General features: G+C 43.1%; 1 protein-coding gene across 1 annotated transcript in view; it reads right to left on the reverse strand.

Annotated features, from left to right (window-relative positions):
- The window catches only part of CFAP47 (cilia and flagella associated protein 47), a 649,074-nt gene that overhangs the window by 154,372 nt on the left and 471,056 nt on the right, over positions 1 to 23,646 (reverse strand). Inside the window, exons 52-54 of the mRNA XM_084621504.1 lie at positions 11,162 to 11,337; positions 8,856 to 8,963; positions 179 to 290 (exon numbers count right to left, since the gene is read on the reverse strand). Of these exons, the coding sequence (XP_084477630.1) occupies positions 179 to 290; positions 8,856 to 8,963; positions 11,162 to 11,337 (396 nt within the window). The remainder of the gene's footprint in view (positions 1 to 178; positions 291 to 8,855; positions 8,964 to 11,161; positions 11,338 to 23,646) is intronic.

The following is a 23,646-nucleotide window of genomic DNA, read 5'->3' on the forward strand; positions in this document are numbered from 1 at the left end:
TCTGTAGGACAGACGCATGTATTTATAAGGCACATTTAACCCTTTGTACAATGCTGTATATTCTTAATGCACTACATAATTAACTCGTTTCATCAATAAAATTTGAAGGGACAGCTCTACTATGTCCCTATTGCATGAAGGCAAAAGAATCTTTTCAGGTGTTTTTTTAAGTACTTACAGGTTTCCTTGGGTCAGTCTCTATTGAAAAATTTTCAGGATTGCTGTTGACCATTTCCAGGTCTAGGGTTTCATACGTAGGATTAAGCAGAGGGATATACATACGGACCCATCTTAAAGAAAAATAAAATCTGAGTAAGGTATTACAAATTACTAAACTTGTTCCATTATTGCCTAATGTTAAACTTTTATGGCTTTTGCTGACTTGAAAAACAAGAATTAAGTTTCAATGTGTTCAATAGCAGTAACAAGTACTTAATAGTATTAAGAATAGTGATAAAATATATTAACTTTATGCCCTACAATACCTGCTTGTGATTACATTAAGTGACCACCACTTCAGTTTTACTTCTGCACTCTATTCTCTTTGATTTATGAACTCACTCTCTAGGACTAGGACTAATTTTAGTGTCACTCATTTTAGCTATGTGGCTATTTCACAACTTTCAAAGCCACCAGAAGGATTTGATAACAGAAAGTAAAATGATTACATTTATACCATACCACACATTTGTAGTCCATAACTAGACTGCAGTGTCTGCCCTCAGAGAAAATAACTGCATAGAAATTAATGATAATCAGATGATAAATGAGGATACCTACATTTCCTTTTCCTCTCAGTAATGGTCAAAATAAGCTAGTAATTAAATGATATCTCCAATAGCTTTAGATTTACTGCCACTAAGCAGTAATTCTTCTTGATCACTTCGTATCTTTCAACATTCGAACAAGACTTCTGTACTATGTCTGCCCATTTAAAAGCAGGTTCTCCCACTCCCACCTATTCACTCCCCTCACTGCTCCCACATGAACTGAAAGACCATTTTAACTATTCATGGTAAATAGGCCCAATGGCCTCTGATGGGATGTTAGATGGGGTGAGATATGAGTTACTACAGAGAATTCTTTCCTGGGTATCTGGCTGGTGAATCTTGCCTACATGCTCAGGGTTCAGCTGATCGCCATATTTGGGGTCAGGAAGAAATTTTCCTCCAAAGCAGATTGGAAAAGGCCCTGGGGTTTTTTTGCCTTCCTCTGTAGCACAGGGTATGGGTCACTGGCTGGAGGTATCGCTGCACCTTGAAGTCTTTAAACATGATTTAAGGACTTCAATAGCTCAGACATAGCTAGAGGTTTATTGCAGGAGTGGGTGGGTGAGATTCTGTAGCCTGCATTATGCAGGAGGTCAGACTAGATGATCATAATGGTCCCTTCTGACCTTAATATCTATCAATCTATGAAACCATTTCACTTTACACAACAGTGACATTGCTCATTACAATATAATGACTAATTATATTTAAAATGTAGAGTATGGATTTTAATGAGTACAGTGACAGTCAGAGCAAAACTTGCATTACAGGGGTTATGGAAGATGTGTGCTTTAAATCAGCCAGCACTATACCTTGCAATCTGCATTTTTTTCTTATCCTCTTATAAGCAAATACATGGAGATAGGATGTGTTCTGTAGGATATGTTATTTTCAAAGGAAGAGATCACTAGCTATTCTAAAATTCCTTTTATTTTGCCCATACTACTATAATACAATAATCCCCATTTATGGGGATGTTGACCATAAATCACATGCTGGTTATAACAACAAGGGACATATAAAATAGATTCAAGGTGGATCAGTGGAAATGGTAATTAAGGAAAAGTGAAAAATGTGATGCACACTTCGGTTTTGCATTCATTCAGGTATCTATCCAAAGCTATGACAGGTCAACTGCCTGATTGCTCCATATATTTTTCCCTTGGTAGAGCAAGTTAACCACATCCAAACTACACAACTTTTTTGTAAAAAGCAATAGTTCATAAAAGGAAAGACATTTCAATCAAATTTTAGGATTGTGACCTGAGGTCCCAATCCTGCATCTTTCTCAGTGCTGTAGATGCCCCCCCCCCTGTATGTTAATAATATGTTGATTTCGGTGGGTTTCCACACAGGTCTAGCACTCTACCTGGGTACAGCAGGTTACATTGTTAGGGCCTAAACCCCCAACAGTCGAGAAGCAATTCTCTCATGCCTAACACTTACCAAGAACTCTACTAGTGGATTTCTCAGTCTCAGGGATAATCAAGAATACATGAGAGACTTAGATATTCCCTCAGACTACTGCTTTTCAGTAGAGTAGTGTTACCATGAGACAGAAGACCCACATTCTTTGATTTCCTCAAAATGAAAATGGAGATATATCATACAATTTAATTATATTGATAAGGAACAGACTCAGAAGGGGAACAAAATTTTATGAGAGACAACTAAAAACATTCCAAAGAAGCCAATTTGAAGAAGAAAACAAAACAAAAAACACAAACAACCAATAGTTTTACGAAAGAAAAAAAAAGTGTTATTTTCCAAACTAGCCGCAGAATTTCAAAAAGGATGCAACACTGATCTCTGCTTTTTGCTTTTTGTAACAAAGAAACTATTTGGGGGACAGACAAAGGGAGCACTCCTATTATACAGTACAGTGTACCAAAATACCCTTTGCAAATATTACAAAGCAGGTGTATATTTAAAATAGCATGGTACATCAATTCATAATAAATCAGCTTCATTTACAACTTCATAATGTTGAGTTTAAAATATAAGGGCAACTGCTATTTGAAATATTTCAACAACATTTATTAGAATGTATTTTACTTTATAAATAAAACTACTTCAAATTTCAGTGGCAAAACAAAATATGCATGATTTTCATTTACATTTAAACAATACAATAGTTCATTAAATGAAGAGTGTCTGGAATATTGTTTCACATTAATGGCTGTAACTTGCACAAGTGCTCTGACAGTTTTATATATAGCTTCAAGATGTGTGTGTATGCAGTTGTAAAGGGGCTCAATGTAAAAAGGCATTTTATAATTGCTATTTAAAATAAAAAAAATATTATGTCCATTTAACTAATGGAGATAATTAAATTTTAACAGTTAATTGCTTTAGCTTTTGATCTATTTTTAATGACCAATATTATTTTAAATTTATATCATTTTTCTTCTATAGCCATTATAAAATAATTTATTATGCATGCTGGATCTTTTAAAATATTATAGTATCTTTTTTCCTGCATAAAAAAGAATTCCTTCCTAGTAGATCAATGAGAAAAATTATGCATTTTAATTAGGCCTGCCAAATTATTTTAAAAAGTAATCACAATTAATCAGGGGACTTAAAAATATAGTCATGATTAATCGCAGTTTTATTTGCACTGTTAAATAATAATAGAAAAACAATTTAAATTTATTGTAAATATTTTGGATGTTTTTCTACATTTTCAAATAGCTTGATTTCAATTATAGCACAGAATACCAAGTGTACAGTGCTCACTTTATATTATTTTTATTACAAATATTTGCACTGTAAAAAAGATAAAAATCTACAAGTTGAAGCATGAAGGGGCATACGAATACTTTGCATATCTGGCACGTATATACCTACAACAGTGCTATGCAAATGCCTATTCTCACTTTCAGGTGACACTGTAAATAAGAAGCAGGCAGCATTTTCTCCTGTTAAGGTAAACAAACTTATTTGTCTTAGCAATTGGCTGAACAAGAACTAGGACTGAATGGACTTGTGGGCTCTAAAATTTTAGAGTGCTTTGTTTTTGAGTGCAGTTATGAGAAAAAAAAATCCACAGTTGTAAGTTGCTCTCTCTCTAAAGAGATTGCACTACAGCAGGGGTTCTCAAACTTCATTGCACTGTGATCCCCTTCTGACAACAAAAATTACTAGATGACCCCAGAAGGGGAGAGCCCATCCAAGCCCCGCTGCCCTGTGTGGGGGGGCAGAAGCTGAAGCCCAAGCCTCCATGCACCAGGCAGGGGGGCCCTGAGGGTTCAGCTCCAGGTAGGGGGCCTGTAACCTGAACCCCACTGCCCAGGGCGGAACTTGAGCCCCGCTGCTCACAGCTGAAACTGAAGCCTGAGCCCTGTCGCCCAGGGCCAAAGCCCTTGGACTTCTACCCCAGGCAGTGGGGCTTGGTCTTGGACCCTGGGCCCCAGCAAGTCTAATGCCAGTCTTGGCGACCCCATTAAAATGGGGTCCCAACCCATAGTTTGAGAACCGCTGCACTACAGTACTTGTATGAGGTAAATTGAAAAATATTATTTTTTTATCTTTTTATAGTGCAAATATTTGTAATAAAAATAATATAAAGTGGGCACTGTACACTTTGTATTATGTGTTGTCATTGAAATCAATATATTTGAAAATGTAGAAAAACTTCCCAAAATATTTATAAGAAATTTAAATTGGTATTCTATTACTGTTTAACAGTGTGATTAAATCTGTAATTAATCACTTTAATCTAATTAATTTGCTTTGCATTAATTGCTTGAGTTAACTGCAGTTGACAGCCCTAATTTTAATGCACCATTTGTGAACTGTAGTTAATACATCTCACAGTAATTGTTAGAACTGTTTAGAGTTTATTTGAACGTCCTTCTTTATTTAAGTATTTCCTTTTAAAGCATCTCCATGTTCTGCTCCTCTGTCACAGAGTTTTTGCTACTTTTAAGAATATCATATTAAAACAAGTTATAACATTAATATTCCCTTAAAGTGAATGTTAGGCATATTAAATTGTATTAACTGCATGTATATAGAATATCAGGGTTGGAAGGGACCTCAGGAGATCATCTTGTCCAACCCCCTGCTCAAAGCAGGACCAATCCTCAATTTTTGCCCCAGATCCCTAAATGGCCCCCTCAAGGATTGAGCTCACAACCCTAGGTTTAGCAGGCCAATGCTCAAACCAGTGAGCTATCCCTCCCCCCATTTATGTATGCATAAATCATGTTCAAGTTGCTCATTTTGTTCGTAAGGCCCTAAATTATCTCAAAGATTAATACAAGGTTGTACAAAATGTCACCCAAACTCTGAGGATGTGGTTTAACACTTTCTCCAAAAAGTGGCAATGACAAATAAACTTTTTTAAAATTTAATTACTGTTGAAGATCATTTATCATATGCAGATCCATAAAAAACTAAATATGTTCTTTTATTATTAAATTTACATGGAACTTTACAAACAGATATGCTGCCTAATTTAAAGGCCTTGATTCAGCTAAGCGTTTAAGCTACTCATCTGGCTCCTTACTAATATAAGGAATTCTATTACGGTTAAAGTGGCTATTCCCATGAATATAGCTTTGCAGGGTATGGGACAAAACACGGGATAGCAGTTTAGGAAGTGGAGAGTATGGACAGATATTCATGAAGAGAAGATAGGACAGGATTTCTGGAATAAGTAAATTTGAGGAGAGAACTGAGGAGGGCCTTTGCTGGACAGAAAGTAGGGGTCAGCATGAAGCCATGAGTATGAAAAAGAGAAAAAGGTTAAAGCAAGGAAAGAGGGTTAAGAAGTGTACTGCAAGCTATTTTAATCCATTTTGTAAGAGTTTCTCTCACATATAATGTCTACTACTGTTTATTTGTTTGCTTTTACTTTATTTAAAAAAAAAATCTGCTCCTTCACCATTCCTCTTACGTTTTTCTTCTATGATGCATGGGTGTCCTATGCAGATGTATTCATCTATCAGTGTGAAGGAACTAGAATCACATACACTTACTTGTGAAGTAACACAAAATTTCGTTTGAAAGTAGAATCTTAAAAGTCAATGAATGTCAAATAATATTTCTGACGGGCAAGTGTTGTATTTAACAGCGCTAATCCTCTCCAATGCATACTTTCATTATGCATACTAAAGTAGGAATTGCCATAGTGGAGCAGACCAATTGTCCATGTAGGTTTGTGTGAAACAGTTGTCAATGCCAGATGCTTCATGTGAAAGAGCATAAACTCCTTATCATATACCTAATCGTGCAAGTCTATACCAAGAGAGAAGATTTATATTTGATCACAACTGGTGGTAAGCTTTAGATCTGAAACCCAAGGATACACAGCATTTGCAATTTTATCCTGTCAAAGCACAACTGCAAAGGCTATTCTCAGTCATATTAATCCCACCTGTCACAGGTCATACACAGTTTGTTACCTGAAAGGTTTTTAAAGCTACTGTTTTAAACATTATGCAAAAACATTAAAAACATTTATGTATTAAAAGATACGGAAAGGAGCAGCTATGGTATTTTACACATATTTCCTTTCAGTTCATCTATCCATTTACCAATAATTTAGACAGACAAAATGTCACTTTATCCTTAAGTTATTATAAACTCTTTCAACACACACACATCACTAATCATATACACAGGTGTGGAAACTAGGAGTGCGGGGGCGCTGCAGCACCCCCAGGTTTCACTGTGAGAAGTTGCCTGGTGCTGCCAGAAGCATATACTTGCTTTATAGCAGAGGTCCCCAATCTGTGCGGCATGCCCCCCTCCAAGGGATTGCTGAGGAACGTTTCGGGGGGCGTGGCTGAGGTTTGGGTCAGCCCCCGGGGGGAGCACCACCCAGCTCTGCTACTGGCTCCAGCCTGGCTACTGGCCGCAGGTGCCAGGCCAGGGCCTCTGCTCCTGGCCCCGCTACTGAGTATCGGCTGCATGACCCACACCCAGGGCTCTGATCCAAGCCCCACACCTGGAGTCCCAGCTGCCACTGGCCCCACGCTCAGGGATCCAGTCCTGGTCCCAGCACCCAGGGTCCTGGCTGCAGCCAGCCCCGCGCCCAGGGCTCCGCACCTACCCCAGCTATGGTCTAAGCCAGTCCCCCCTTACTCCTGTCCATGCTCTCCACCCCTCCCGGAGCCACAGCCCCACTCCTGGCCTCAACTCGGGGGCAGGGGGAGCACGAGGTAATTGGGGAATACTGGCTTTCACCACCCCCACCGTAAAAAAAGAAGTGTCTCAGTGCCACTGATCACATAGCTGACATAGCTAAAGATAACACCAAAACATGAGTCCAGGTTTTCAAAAAAGTGTACAACATCTAGCAGCTCCCATTGTTGGAGAGCTTCTAGTTGCTGAGCACTTTTGAAAACTTGGCCCCAGTTGTGGATGCTGAAAGCTTTTGAAAACCTGACCCTAAAAGCTGCAAGTATGTTTTGAGAGTCAAATTATGTTGTGGGAATGTAAGGTGAAATTTTATAGGAGGAAAAAGACAAGAGGATCACTACTACATACAGCCTCTGGAGATGCACCTCCTGAACAGAAGCAGAGTTCATGTACACCTGTAAGGTCTGCAGGAAAGAAACTTCAGTACTTCACATCTCTGGAGGGTGAGAAGGTGGTAAGCAGTGTTCACAATTTATAAAATAGGCCACTGGGGAAGGTCCATGATTAGGAAAGGAAAGTCCTATACAACTTAATAGAGAATGGTACCTTTTCATATAGAGTGTTTAAGACAACCTGCAGAATTCTATAGTATTGTAGCCAATTAGTTCATTTTATTATCCATTTATCATTGCATTATTCAGTGTTATGGTCAGCTCATATGCTAGGTCGTACGCTAGGTCAATGTATGCTAAATAGATTTAAATTGTAGGATTATAGGAGTATAAGATTGACAGGTGTTTAGGAGTGATGTGTGTATTAGGTTTGTAAGTAAAGCATGGCTGGAATGCAAGGCCTACAGGCTGAGGCTTCAAAGATTTTAACTTAACCATACTAGGCTGTAGCTTAATAATGCTTGACATGAGAGGGTGACCTAGAAATAACCCTATGACAGTAAGGCTGCAAGATTACTGTAAAAGATGATTTTGTGGGAAGAAAAGACTGCAGCATACCACAAAGTAATGTGCAAGACCACAAGACACCTAACTGTAACATTATGGAATGCCCTGCTTTGACCGCAGGTTACCATGGATGCATGTTGTGAGTAGATGCTAATGAGGATAAAGGGAACTAAGAAACAAGCTATGAAAAATAGGGCAATATTTATGGGATGTGGAAGTACACATAAGGAGAAGAGTTGAAACACTCATGCATATGCATAAGGTGTGTGGTATGGTCAGAATAACAATGTAAAAGAAGTACCCTGGTTGGGCAAAAGTGGGAAGACCCCAAGGGAAACCCGAGGGGGAACCGTCCCTCTATCGATCATCTGTTGAGATATCCATCAGACCCTAGAATCTCTTTGAGGATGCGAATATGACTAATCTTAGGCATTGCATGGGTTTTTGTATGATTTATATATGCATGGGTAATTTTAACTTTACTTGTTACTTCAATAAAACTTGTAGTACAGATAAGACTTTTTACTTGTGGTTGTGTCTGCGGTCACTATCCTTGGTCTTTGTGTGTTCCTGGAGTCTGCAAAATTGAGAAAATTCACCAGAGGTGATATTCACTCTCTTGAGCTTGAAACTGCAGCAACAGGAGCTGAACACAAAGTAATTTAATTCAAAATTACTAAATTCAAATTAAGTAAGAAAAAGGCTACCATATGGATAATTTGCTACTAAATTCTGCAGCTGTTTAAGAGAAATTTATAGAGAGTCGTATAATTAGTTTAATTCCAATTAAATTACCCTTCCACAAGCAGAATTCAATACGTATCATAATATATTAAAGACACAATCTGTGAGGATCCTGACTGTACAAGCTTGACCCTTATTACTAGGGAAGCTAGGTGCTATGGTAACACAAATAATAATATGGTACATCTAGATGTAATCTGCTATAGTTCCAGAATGCGTACTTGTTTGTATGTTTTATATTAGATATTCATACCAAGGAACAAATTAAATTGAAGTATGATGCTGTACTTACTTTCCAAGCTCACATTCTATTTCAGGTAATGTAGTGGGCAATGGTTTCTCTGAAGTCAGCTTCAGTGCATACCAAAACTCCCCAACCATCTCCGACAGGAATATGACACTGAAGACAGAGATATAAACAAAGTTCTGTCTGGGATGTCTTTTTGTATAACGTCCAGATAGATAAAAGCACAAATTAGAATTTCATAAAAAAATAATGGAGTTCAACACAATGACCCCTTTGTTAGCTTGTAGAATTTTCTACTAAGAGTTCTATACGGCTCCACAGAATATCTGCATACACCCATCACAAATGAACAGTGATCTTTATGGAGATCCATGGGCAATCAACAGGCTTCATCTTTCTTAACTTTTCAGTTGAAAATGGCAGTTTTTATATTAAAAGCAGAAAAACTAGAATACATCTCCAACTTTAACTTATAGGAGCAAATTTTAATTTAATTCAAATATCACAGCAGTTTGCTACTTGACGTTTGGAGACCTGCTACATTATCTAAAAATAAAATAGGGAGACATCATTAGTCCATTCTAAAAGGAAAATACTTTTAAAAACCTAAGAGATCAAAACTGAAATATATATAAGAACATGACAAAAGGATATGTTTCAATAGCATATTCATTATTCTACAATCAAATCTTGTCAGGATTGAAAGTTTTCTGTTGCTATGTGATTACTCAGAGTAGTGTATTTTTGTGGCAGGCATTTTAACACATTCCATTCTTGTTACAGTTTTGTTTTTCTCGCTCTCTCATTTTGTGGCCAGGAGAATCACAAAAATAAGTGAAATAAAATTACAGTGAACACGTTAAACCATTCTAGCATCTAAAAATACAATGTGCAAACCTGAGCTGCATGACGGATCAGCTCCTGTTTTAAACCAAGAGACATGAGTTCTGAAAACTATTCACTGTGACCACTTTACACTGCACCCCTAGCATAAACTGGCTTTGAAGTCAGCATTATGCTACCCAGGGAAGATCGCTCAAGTGTAAAGATGATAGCAGAGCAACCATAAGGGATTTTTCAGCACTCTTCCTCCCAGTTGCTGGCATAAACACGGTAAAGAGGTAGTAGCCTGGCTGCACTTGCCATGCCAATTCTTGACTGCATTTTCAGACCCTCAGAATTGTTTGTCCATGATTTAATTTCGAGCAGACCTCAGGTTGCTCTAGCATGACACAGGGAGACCAGCTTTGCACAGAACTATAACAGGATCAGGGTAGTGCAAAATTTACACCACCTTTGCACATGCCCCCTTGACCTGCATGCTTCAGATCAGCTGAAACCGAGAACTGCCCCATAGATCTATCAAGTTAAAAGCACATATCTTGTTATCTGAAAATTATGAACTTGAAAAAAATACTCCACCAGAGTATTCTGACACAGCAAAATAAAATATATTTTCATTCTCAGCTTTCAGAAATGATCAGTTCTGTATCTTGTCTCTGAAAATTTTACTAGAATGTTAACAGTGGTCATTTCTATAAAACTATAGCCTCTGAAAGCTGTAGTGCAATAATACTTGGCAGTATTCTTTTTCTTGAGAAAAATCAATAAGAACAATTTGAACAATTGCTTTCGGGACTGCTTATTTTGGTGAACTTCAGCCAACTAATGTTTAATTAACAATGCCCTCAGAAAAACTCTTACAATTCTGCAGTGTTCAGCAGCCTGCCGTTACTAGTTCAGCTGAGAACTATGATCAGTGGCAGCAACTCTGAAACCAAGACCAAAAGGTCATCAGTCTCATCACTGGTAATTATCATACTGCACAGACTGAGTTTCCAATGTGGTGAAACATCTTTAATTTAAATCTTCTCCATATTCATTAAGAAGATCATTTCTAATTAATGGGGAATTCTCAAGCTAAATAGATTTCCATGCAGACTGATAAAGGGTTCTTCACCTGTTTTTAGTGAAGTCATTTTAGTTCAGTTCCCTTTCTGCAGAAAGATGGCTCCAGGTCACTCCCTTTATGGCAAGTGACAAAATTAACAATTAATTTGAAGTCCATAATTTGGAATAGATATTACTTTAATATCAGAAAATCTAAGAAAATGTACACACAGCTCAAGTGAGATCCATCAAAGAATTGTCATCTGCCTATCAGCCATCAGATTTATTCAAAAAAAGTGGCAGGTTTGTGTTGATATAGCTAATGTTAAAAAAGTAATACAGAGAACACAATATATTTCTAAGTAACATTCTTGGGTCAAGGAGTTATCGTAGGGTCTGGAGACAATATTTTTACTTAATATCATAAAGCACATACAACGTGTTTACACTCTGAATCTTACCTTCCTTCTGAAGTGCCAGTACCAGCTGGGGAATACTTTACTTCATATGAAAGAGTTTCTTTTGGCTGAAGAACAAGAATTGTTTCTCCACTAAGTGCAGCACCCATTAACAAGACATCTAACCGTAGAGTTTCATGTGTAGGATTAGTGACGGGAATTTCAATGCCAATGGTGTCCTAGGAACACAAAATGAATGAATTATAGGACTTTCACTGTCAAAGAAGTTTGTCAAAGATGATGTAAGGAAGATGCTCCTACATTAATTGAATTTAATAGCACATAGGCCATATTTAATTTGATAACAAATTAACATAAAGTAAATGCACCAAGAGGCAGCAGCAGCCAATCGCCCAATCATAAGTCACTTCTTGTTCCAACTGGTAATCAGGTGTTTATCAAGCTCTCCAGCCAACCCTCCCCACCAATATGCCATGCAGACTACCAAAGCCCCGGCTTACATCATAAAGCTAGCCAGCATCCTATCATTGCAGAGAGAGCTAGTGCAGCCCCAAGTGACCTCTCAAGGTCACTGGCAAGTTTTCTGAAAGGCTCCCCCCTCTTCATTTTTAAATCCCATCATAATGCTTTACATGGTAAAAAACTAAAAGTCCAACCCCATTTTGCTATCTCTCTTTTTTAACCCCTATTTTCTTGTCTGTTTTTCAACTGTGAACTCTTTGGGCAAAAAGCATCCTTTCTCAAATGTCCAGAAAGCACATAGCATATCATGGGAACTACCAAAACTAAATAATACATAATGGTATCAAAAACAAGATGGAGACAAAACTGTGGCCTGGATAGATACACATTTACACCCCTTTATTGGATACCTACAACATGTCTAGAAGTCCGGGAGAGGAAGCAGATTCCACAGAACTGTTATGTTTCCCTCTTGGGCTACTTTTGGAGCACTGCAACAATGCACTTTGTCTTATTTCAGGGGTCATGGTTAAGCCACAAATGAGCGTATAGTAAGTTTGGCCCTATGTACTTTATACCCAAGCTTTATTCCACATCAGAGATGAAATATTTCATCCAGGTAGGGATGGAGTATTTTACTGAAGGAGGCCCACCCTTTGCTGGTTTTCACATGTACCGCACACACTTTCTCCAAACCATGTTCCTTTTTCTAGCACTGCACTCACTCACGAAAAACATGTTAACGTGCATTCCTATTTTCTGCCATTCTCCAACCAAAGGCTGTCAACGTGCAGCACATTCTCTTTTTTGTGCATAAGACAATGTGATTCTCAGAACTAGGGTGACCAGATATCCCATTTTTATAGTGACAGTTCTGTTTTTGGGACTTTTTCTTATATAAGCACCTATTACCCCTGTCCCATTTTTTCCACAGTTGCTGTCTAGTCAGCCTACTCAGAACCGAATATGGCCCACAGCTTGAAGTACAAAAATTGGAATCCTACCTTAATATGAAATAAGACAAAAACAGAACAAAATATCTGAGAAAATGAAAAGATAGTAAAATTTTAGCATGAAATATTTTACATCCCACTCTCAGCTGCTTAGCCCTACATTGCACTCGCCTACAATTTAATGCATTCCTTTACATTTACAGAAAATGGCTGCTGGAGTTGAACACACATAAAATGAATTTAAATGTTCTACAGATGGTAGTATTACACCAACAGTTTAAATCATTCAAGTGCCTTGCATCAGGAAGATGCAAATTAAATTTGCAATAAAATATTTTAAAGCTCAGATTAATAGTTTTTACTGGTTTAAACAAATTTCTAAATGTATTTACTATTTTATTGCTAAGAGCTTCAAAATGAAGAACTATAAAGGCATGTGTATGATTGTGTTTAAGAAATATCTTTATAGCAAAAGGGAAATACTTGAATGTCTGTCTAAAAAGAAACTGTCAATTTTTTAAAAATCATTTTATTCAAAATAAAGGACAGTTAACTGTTCCATAACTGGCATTCTTCGAGATGTGTTGCTCAGGTGTATTCCACAGTAGGTGTGCGTGCTTGCCAGGTGCACCGGTACTGGAAGTTTTTCCCTTAGCAGTACCCGTACGGGGGGAGCACCACTGCGACCTCTGGAGTGGCGCTTCTATATCGCGCTATAAGGAGAGCTGCACACTCCCCCCAACCTCAGTTCCTTTTTGCCGGACAACTCCGACAGAGGGGAAGGAGGGCGGGATGTGGAATACACCTGAGCAACACATCTTGAAGAATGCCAGTTACGGAACAGGTAACTGTCCTTTCTTCTTCGAGTGATTGCTTGTGTATTCCACAGTAGGTGACTCCAAGCTATATCTGTTGGAGGTGGGTATGAGTTTATGAGTTTCCGGGACGCAATACCGCCCTGCTCAACCCAGCATCATCTCTAGTTTGGGAGACGATTGCATAATGCGAAGTAAACGTGCGGACTGAGGACCAAGTGGCAGCCCTACATAGGTCTTGGACAGGGACATGAGCTACATAGGCCGCCGATGAGGCCTGAGCCCTCATAGAGTGCGCCCTGACGATCGGTGGCGGGGGAACCCCTGCCAGATCGTAACACGTGCGTATGCACGAGGTGATCCAGCGAGAAAGGCACTGGGTGGAAGTGGGTTGCCCCTTCATATGCTTGGCCAAGGCAATGAACAGTTGTGAGGATTTGCGGAAGGGCTTGGTCCGATACAGATAAAAGGCCAGCGCCCTATGCACATGGAGCGCGTGATGGCAGCGCTCCTTGTTGGAGGAATGGGGCTTAGGACAGAGCACTGGAAGAAAAGCATCCTGCTCCATATGGAAGGCAGAGACCACCTTTGGGAGGAATCTGGGCGAAGCTGGACTTTATCCCTGTGGAAGACCATATGCAACTTTCCATGAGAGGTAAGACCAGGAACATGTGGCCAGGGGTTCAAAGAGGGGCCCTGTGAGACGGGACAACACCAGGTTTAGGTCCCATTGTGGTACGGGGGATCTAGCATACTGGAATGAACGGTCTAGGCCTCTCAGAAAACGAGAGGTCATAGAGTGGGAAAAGACCAAGCGGCCTTGCACCGGTGGGTGGAAGGCCGATATAGCCGCCAAGTGTACCCTGACATAGGCGGGTGCCAGCCCTTGGGTCCTAAGGGACAGGAGGTACTCAAGGATAAGCTGGAGTGATGAGGATGATGGGGAGGCTCCCCACTCTCCTGCCCATCTGGAAAATCTGGACCACTTCACCAGGTATGCCCGGCGTGCGGATGGCTTCCTGCTTTCTAGGAGGACTAGCCTGACTTCCTCTGAGCACCTCCTCTCCTCTTCACCTAGCCACTGAGCAGCCACCCTTTCAAGTGGAGCGTGGCTAGATTGGGATGGAGGAGACGGCCTCTGTCCTGTGAGAGGAGGTCCGGGCAAAGTGGCAACTTCCTCGGGGGGGAGGGGGGCTGCTAGGAGGTGTAGGAGGGTCCCGTACCAGTGCTGGTAGGCTCACGCTGGTGGCTATGAGGTTGACATGCGTCCTGTCTTTTTTTACCTTTTGCAGGACTTTGCCGATGAGGGGAAATGGTAGGAAGGCATACAACAGCTGGCCTGACCACTGTAGGAGGAAGGCGTCCGAGATCGCCCCCCTCCCCACTCCTCCCCTGGAGCAACGCTGCTTCTGGCGGGTCCCAAAGGAACTCCCCACTCTCGGAAGAGCAGATGATTGACCTCCGAGTGGAGCGACCACTCGTACTGATAGGAGAAAATCAGCTCGTGCATTGCGGATGCCGGGCAGGTGAAAAGCTCGCAGGGAGATATCGTGGCCTATACAGAACTCCCATAAGCGCAGGGCTTCCAGACAGAGGGCCAAGGAACGAGTCCCGCCCTGTTGATGTAGTACACTGCAGCAGTGTTGTCCGTAAGGACCCTGACCATCTTGCCACGACGGTGAGTGCTGAAAGCTACACATGCCAAATGAATTGCCCTGAGTTCCTTGACATTTATGTGGAGGGACAATTCCAAGGCCGACCACCTCCCTTGGGTTTGTATACTCCCTGTGTGAGCTCCCCAGCACAAGTCCGATGTATTGGACACCAGGTCTAATGATGGGGTCACCTCCCGAAAGGGAACCCCTTGCAGCATATTGTTTGGGTAAGACCACCATTGCAGGGAGGTAAGTATCGGGGACGGGACCATGAGAACCTTGTACAGCCCATCCCGGGCCTGGCAGAACTGAGAGGCTAGCCACAGCTGGAGGGGCCTCATAAGTAGCCTGGCGTGGCAGACCACATACGTGCATGCCGCCATGTGTTCAGGATCTGAAGGCACACACTTGCCGTTGTCACCGGAAACCCCGTGACCGAGGCAATGAGATCTCATAGGGCCTCAAACCTGCCCAGTGGGAGCAATGCTGCAGCCCTGGAGGAGTCCAGCAGTGCCCCGATGAACTCTATGTGCTGTACCGGAACTAACGTTGATTTGCTCTCGTTTACCACTGGACCAAGAGCTTCACATGTGGACCTGAGCAGCTCCACATGGACCTTTACCTGGGCCCGAGAGTTGCCCTTGAGAAGCCAATCGTTCAGGTATGGGAAGATCTGTACCCCTTGCCGTCTGAGGCAGGCCACCACCACGGACATGCACTTTGTGAAAACCCTAGGTGCTGTGGATAGGCCAAACAGAAGGACTGTAAACTGGTAGTGGTCTAATCCAACTAGGAAGCGGAGGAAGTACCTGTTCCCCTCAAAAATGTGAATGTGAAAATACGCGTCCTGAAAGTCCAGGGCCACGTACCAGTCCCCCAGGTCCAGGGAGGGGATAATAGAGGTCAGGGACACGATGCGGAACTTGGAATGGACCAGGAAGAGGTTGAGATCCTGCAGGTTCAGGATGGGCCTGAGACCCCCTTTTGCCTTGGGGATCAGGAAATACCAGGAGTAAAAACCCTTTCCCTGGGCCTCCGCCGACAGCCCGGACAGGAGCAGCCATGATGCCCTGAGCATGGATATGGCGGAAGCCATCGAACGGGCTGCCGTATCAGCCACTGCTTGGAGGGATGCTTTGGCCACCGCCACCCCTTTCTCCACCAGACCCTTGAAGTCCTTCCTCTGCTGCTCTGGGAGGAGTGGTTCAAACTTTGGCAGAGACCCTCATAAGTTAAAGTCATATCAGCTCAGTAGGGCCTGATGATTGGCCACCCTGAGCTGGAAACTTGCAGACGAATAAACCTTTCTACCAAAGGAGTCCAGTCTCCTGGAGTCTTTGTTTTTGGGGGTGGGCGCGGGCTGGCTCTGTCGTTCCAGGTGGTTAACCGATTCCAATACCAGAGAATTAGGTGCTGGGTGGGAATGGAGGTACTCGTGATCCTTAGCCAGCACAAAGTACTTCCTCTCAGCCTTCTTGGAAATGGGGGCCAAGGAAGAGGGAGTTTGACACAAGGTGTTGGAAATGTTTGCTATTCCCTGGTGGAGGGGTAGGGCCACACGGCCCAGTGCCGAGGACAACAGCGCATTAAAGTGTGTGTCAGATGGGCCCTCTGTCTCCTCAGCCTGCAGCAGGAGGTTGGACGCCACCCCCTTTAACAGGTCTTGATGCACCTTGAAATCCTCCTGTGGCATAATGGGCAGCGGTGCTGCTATGGCGTCATCCAGTGCCGGAGAGAGGGCTGGCCTGGAAACATGGGCCTCTGGCAGTACTGAGGAATCAACCCCCAGGTCGGAGTCTGGGCGAGGGGCCGCCGACTTGTGACTTGTTGACTTGTCCCTCGGCCGAGATGGAGAGGCCAATGGGGCCTGGGATGCCCCAGCCACCTAACAGGTTCCCATCTGGGTGAGCATCTGTGGCCACAGTGCCCATTGGCACCACTGCCCCTGCCACGGGGCCCCTTGCCACTGTCCAAGTTGGGGCCCTGGCGGTGCCAGCTGGTCCGACTGAGCCCCACGACCCGGTGATGGGCGGTTGGGTGCTGAGGCTGAGGTCACCGTCGAACACACGGTCCCATAGGAGTGGCGGGAGTGATGGTGCCTGCGATGTCATCTTCCGCGGAACTGGGACCTCGACGTCCAGGATTGGTACCCATTGAAAGTGCTGCTCCGGTACTCGCCCCGGAGCCTGGGGCTGCGATGCTCTGGTGCCGGTGAATCGCAAGGAGAGTCCCGACTGTGATGTCTGGCAGAGCAGGAACTCAAAAGGAAGCGTCAACGTCGATGGTGTCGGGACTGGATGCGATAGCTGCGACGCGAGGAGAAGCGTCTACAGCGCCTGTGTCCACTACTCCGCAGTGTGGAGGGACCTCGAGACTCCTGTCCAGGCGGTGAACCGGTTAGCCTGACTGGTGTCAAGGGCGGGCGTGGGCTGTGAGATGACTGGCCACTGTGCGTCGAACAAGGCAAGGAGCGGTCCTCAGAGTGGGAGCTGTGCCGCACCGGGGAGGTCTGGTGAGCACCCAGCGGCGGCTTGCTGAGGGACCGAGGGCCCGTCATCAGTGGTGCCCCTGGTACCAGCAAACTCAAAATGTCTCGCTGTAGCCAGACAGCCAGCCCCCCCCCCCCAGATCAGCATTGCTGGAAACACAGGAGGAAGCCGGAACAGGGCACTTAACATATATTCCAGCACAGCCTTTGAAGCTGTGAAAGCACAGGTGTGCTGCTACAATGTGCCTCTGGGAACAGATACAACGATTAAGCTCACAGCAGGCAGAGGCCCTGTGACAGACATGGCTCTTAGCCCCTACTAAATAGCGTGATGCACACACACCAACATCCTAGGTGGGAAAATATTTACCCTGATAAAAGAAATGTCCAGTAGTCGAAATTTATTGTTTCTCTCCCTTGCAAGTGTAAACTACTCTTGCGAAAGCTGGCGTCACCCCGACAGACCAGCCTCAATTTGGCATAAGAAAGGAGAAAGAGAATAAAGGAGTACAGAGGTATAAGTAGGGGACCTACAGCACCATGATTTTTGAGTGCTTTTCACTATCTATCTGCTGGTCAGATAAGTGACAGCCTCCCAAAGCTTCTGCAGCTAAGAGGGTCCCTAAGCCTTGTCCCTTATTCATCTTTCCGCGGAATTGAGTGACCGATCCTGGCTTGGCACCGCTGGAATCGAGAGATGCAAGGAGGGTAAGAAGCACCCACACCTGATCTCCTATCTTTAGTGTACACATATTTTGAAATAGAGCTCTATACTTTGTTTTCTTTCTTTGGGATTGTGGCTTCAGTTTTGTAACTTGTTTGTGTGTGTAACATCTCTACATTTAAATAAGTAGGCACTAGCAATTTTGTAACCACATGATTAGAATCTAGCTTAATAAATTTTGGTAACCATTTGTGCATAAGCCTGACTTGTTTTCTCTGGTTTACTGTAAAGCAGCCGACACAATTAAAGAACCTCAGCCATTTTGGCTCTAAAGCCTGGCCATTAGGTGAGAGTACTAAGAGCCTAGCGTTGAGTTGTGCCGCCTCCACGGGGCAAACTCTTGGGGCACCTGTCAGTCAATCCTGGCTGCCTGCTGCGAAGGAGCTCTGAGCTCTAGCAGTTAAAGTCACGGGTGTGGAGAGGCTCTTAGTGCTGCCATTGGGGCACCTGTCAGTCAGTATTGACTGCCCGCTGCGAAGGAGCTCTGAGCTCTAGCAGTTAAAGTCACGGGTGGTTAGGACCTTGGGGCATCCGTCAGCCTAGCCCGGGCTGCCCGCCGCGAAGGGACAGTGCGTCCTAGCGGTTAAAGTCACGGATGGTATAAACGGGCATAGCTGGCACCTCACCAAACATCCTTGGCCGTCGGCTAACACTCGCGCAGCCTGGAAAACCTCTGGTGTCGATGGCATCCTGACTGCTGGAGACGCATGCGCAAACGGTGCTGGGCTGCTCCACTCATCACAAGTTGGAGGCTTCGGGCCTGGGGGGCGGGGTGGGGAAATCAAGGGCTGCCCGACATGGGAGCAGCCTCTTCCCTTTCCTTCCCTCGGTGCCACTGCAAGGCGGAGCTCTTCCCCTGCTTCTTGGCGGGGGAGCGGTGCCGGCTGGAGGAGGGGACTTCACCGCGCACCTAAAACGCGATGCCGGGCGCCGAGTCCACTCGGCGTGCCGGAGTTAGGGCCAGTGCCAATTCCATAAGGAGAGTGCGGAGCCTGATGTCCCACTCCTTCTTAGTCCGCGGCTTGAATGACCTGCAGATCTTGCAGCGTTCTCTCAAGTGAGTTTCACCCAAGCAGCGAAGACACTCAGCTCCTTGGCATGGAACGGTGACAGGAGCCACCCGATTTGAAGCCAGGGGCACGGGACTTACCCCGAGCCCACTCTAACAACTAAAACTACTAACTACTAACTGCTAACACTAACTAGAGGTACTACTAAGAACATTGGAAAAGGCTGCAGCAGAACTGGAGCAAGAAGTTCCGACTACCTTGATTGGTGGCCAGAAGGACCTGAGGGTGGGGGGAGTGCACAGCTCCCCTTTTAGTGCATTATAGAGGTGCCACTCCAGGGGTCACAGCGGTGCTCCCCCCCCCATACAGGTACTGCTAAGGGAAAAACTTCTGGCACCGGTGCACGTGGCGAGCACCTGCTGTGGAATACACCTGAGCAATCACTAGAAGAAGAATTTATAGTATCTCCTTAGAAACTTACAAAAGAAACCTGTTCCATACCAAACACCTTTCCCTCCATTGTGTTCATGGACAACTCACACACTCACAGGCTTGTTATTGCAGGGATGATCATGAGAGCAGTTCCACTGGCATCTTTAGTTGGTGTGTATGTTATAAATGTCTCGAGTGATTCTTGAAATGCATTACTTTTGCACCTAGCCCTTTATGTGGAGGCACAGTACCAGGAAGAACTACAAGATTTCCATCTACACTTTGAAACAGGTGTTTCTCAAACAGGCCCAGGGCAATACCTACTGGAGCAGAAACAAAAGAGCTAAAGCAGCAGCAGTTCCCAGCCAGATTTACAATACTTTAGACAGACTTACAGGTGGTTGTTCAATTTGTTTTTATGTTTTGAGGGAACATTTTTATCAGCGACCTAGAAGAAAACATAAAATCATCACTGATGAAGTCTACAGATGATGCAAAATTGGAGATGTGGTAAATAATGAAGAGGACAGGTCACAGCTTCAGAGCGATCTAGATCACTTGGGAAACTGGGCTCAGGCAAACAATATGCTTCTTAATATATTTAAATGTAAATATGTACATCTAGGAATAAAGATTGTAGTCCATACTTCAGAATGGGGGACTCTCTTGGAAAGCAGTGACTCTAAAATGATTTGGGGGTCCTGGTGGATAATCAGCTCAACATAAACTGCCACATTATTAGCCAAAAAGGCTAATATGATCCTGGAATGCATAAACAGGGGAATCTTGAGTCGGAGTAGAGAGGTTAATTTATCTCTGTATTTGGCACTCATGTGACCGCTGCTGGAATACTGTGTCCACTTCTAGTGCCCACAATTCAAGAAGAATGTTGATATATTGGAGAAGGTTCAGAGAACATCCACAAGAATGAATAGAGCATTAGGAAATATACCTTGTAGTGATAGTCAGCTTAGCAAAGAGAAGGATGAGGGGCAACTCAGTTGCAGTCTATAAGTGTCTACATGGGGAACAAATATTTAATAATGGGCTCTTCAATCTGGCAGAGAAAGATATAACACAATCCAAAGGCTGGAAGTTGAAGCTAGACTAACTCATATTGGCAGTAAGGTGTACGTAAGCCATTGGAACAATTTACCAATAAACATGTTGGATTTTCCTTCACTGACAATTTTAAAATCAAGATTGGATATTTTTTCTAAAAGATATGCTTTAGGAATTATTTTGGGGAAGTTCTATGGCCTTTCTTACACAGGAGGTCAGTCTAGATGATCACAATAGTCCCTTCTGGCCTTGGAATCTATCAACATGAATCTATGAGAAAGGGAATGGCTGTTACTTTGCCCATTGTGATTACTCCCAAGACAAGTTAGCTTTAGGCGACCACTTGGCCAAAAATCAAATGATAATGTGCATACTTAGTGGCTCCTCCCATATATGCAAAGGCCTCTTGTTTTTACTCTGTTATAAACTCCTACTTCTCTTCCAGGTAGCTATGGGTGAACTGAAAATGTTCCTTTACCTTTGAAAATGATCTTCCAATTCTAATAAAAAATTCAATTTTTGCTTTGTTTTTATGAACTTATTGATGAAATACTTACATGGATATTAATCTTAGTGGTAGTCCACCCAGCACTGAGGTACTCAAAACAGTGGAGCTTAAATATTAATTAATTTGGTTGAGTGTGATCTTGTAGCTAACTCAGATTCCACAACTTTGTAGCTCCATAAATAAAACTTAAAATCATTATGCTAGCATGCCTCTTTGCAACTATCACAGGTTAGAAGAACCACTATACAGTCATTACTGGCATTGATATGTATAGATATACAATCAGAAATCATCTAGGACTAAAACTAAAATTGTGGGATTTTTTAATTTATAAAACTCACCACAAATTACACCTCAAGACTATTGCATTCCTTTGACTTTATCCAAACCTCTTTGCCCATCCCTAATATTAAAGAACTTCCTCTTCCAAATTTTGGAATCAACTAAACTCAAATGTTTTGTGAATTTCAAAATTTTCCATTTTTGCCCACTGATGCAGTTCTCAGATTCAGGAAGTATAAAATGCAAAAGCAGTTCTTGAGATCTTTGTAGCCTAACTGGAAGCAGGAAAAGTGAGAAATATCAAGAAACAAATTCTGCTTTTAAATTTTTTCAGCCTATTTCTACAAGCCCAACAATGTTGAAAAGTTTAGGTAAAATTTTTTAAAAAAAAACATGTTACCTGATAACTTTGGGTTGGACAACAGCTAACTGCTGAACTTTTGAGGTTTGCCTCTCACTTCTTAAAGTTTCATATACAGAAAAATAAATTGTATCATTAACTTTAGGTTTCAGCCATAGTATACTAGAGATTCACAGAAACAAACTTAACAAACTTGTCCCATGTGTTCATCCACCAAAAAAACTTCTCTAGAATAACTGTCAAGAACATCCATGCAATTCACTGATTCAGAAGTCATAAATAATAAATTAATACTAACACGATTATCAATGCCTTTGGTTCTGAAAGATCTCTGATTAAAGATAGGAGTAATCTCAGGGTGCAGACCCAGAGGAAAGTTATTTCTCTGGGTCTCTCCATGCACCCAGCTAGTTCTGCTCTCTCTCATCTTCCCTCTCCCTGTTAGGGTTGACGCATGAATCCTTCCTCTCTATAGAGCTACTCCCATCTCTTGTATATCTAGGTTAATAAACCCTCTGATCACTTAAGCTTTTCCCCATGAAATAATGAAACGCTGCTTCAGGAAGCCGCATACACTCTCCTACATATAGGCAGAGTGTGCAAGTAAAGCAGCTTCTCCAGTCCATATGGTAGAGACTGGAGTGTAAAGGTATTTTAATTTTATTCTCATGTCGTTAAATTGTATTTTGGGACTGGACAGCCCTGTAATATCATTTTGGGAGACATGGGGGTGTACCCATCCCATTTGGCAGAGTAGGTGCCCTTTCTGCAATGACATTATTTGGGGAAAAGATATGTCCTCTCTTGAACTATTGCTTTGAGAAGTGGGACCTCCACTCCTAAAGACTATTTTGGCAGATAAAGCCTCTCCCCAACAGCTTTAATAATAATCAAAACAGCTTTTCTTTCTCTTCTTCCCCAGCCCCACCCCACAAAAGAGGTGGCTCTTGGTTCCCCTACTTTCCCTTCCCGCAGCAGGAGATACTTTAGGCCTGAAGATCTCATTGTTCATGCCTTCCCCAGGAGCAGCTCCCCTTTTGTTTCCGGGAACCCACGCAGATGGCATCAGCCAAGGCTTCAAGACTACACTCCATGTGCATGTTCTCAGGCTGTCCCCTACTCTGCTCACTCCAGCATTGCTAAAAATAGCAGTGTAGCTGCAACAGCACGGACTGTACATACTATGACAAAGCTACCAAGCCTGTATTGGTGGATCCCACACTTCCAGGTGGATTCAGTGGCCTCAGAAGCTTGCTAAGGCCCTCAATATGACCTCCCTTTTTCAGTATAGCAGCAAAGGTCACAGCTTATTGAGCTTCTTTCATCACAGGCCAGTATGGGAGGTGGGAAGGTGGAATACTCAGTCTCTGTTGCTCCTTAGAGCTCAGTAGGTGCAGTTTGGCCTCCTGTTTGGAGGAAAGTCTGCTTCCCCTCTCAAGGGGATCTCTGTAAAGCATAGCAGGGAGGGGGGAACCTGGGCCCACCCCCTATGCTGGGTTCCAGCCCAGGGATCCTAATGGTAGCAGCTGTTGGCGGTTTTCCCCTCACCACTGACGCTGCTTTGATTCCCTGGGCCACTTCCCTGTGGTCCCCTTTTCCTAGATTCACCCTTCCCTCAGGATTCAGCAATACTTCCTCTCCTCCAGCTCCTTTTACCTGGGCTTCCTATCAAGGGGGCTGGAAAGGAAAGCTTTTAAGCAGTATGAGTGACACCTTGATTGGTTCCAGCTGTCTCCATTAGCCTAACAGCCTTAACTCACCCTTTGCCAGTTAAT

Source organism: Lepidochelys olivacea (genome assembly GCF_965140295.1).
Source record: "Lepidochelys olivacea isolate rLepOli2 genome assembly, chromosome: 1".
NCBI lineage: Eukaryota > Metazoa > Chordata > Testudines > Cheloniidae > Lepidochelys > Lepidochelys olivacea.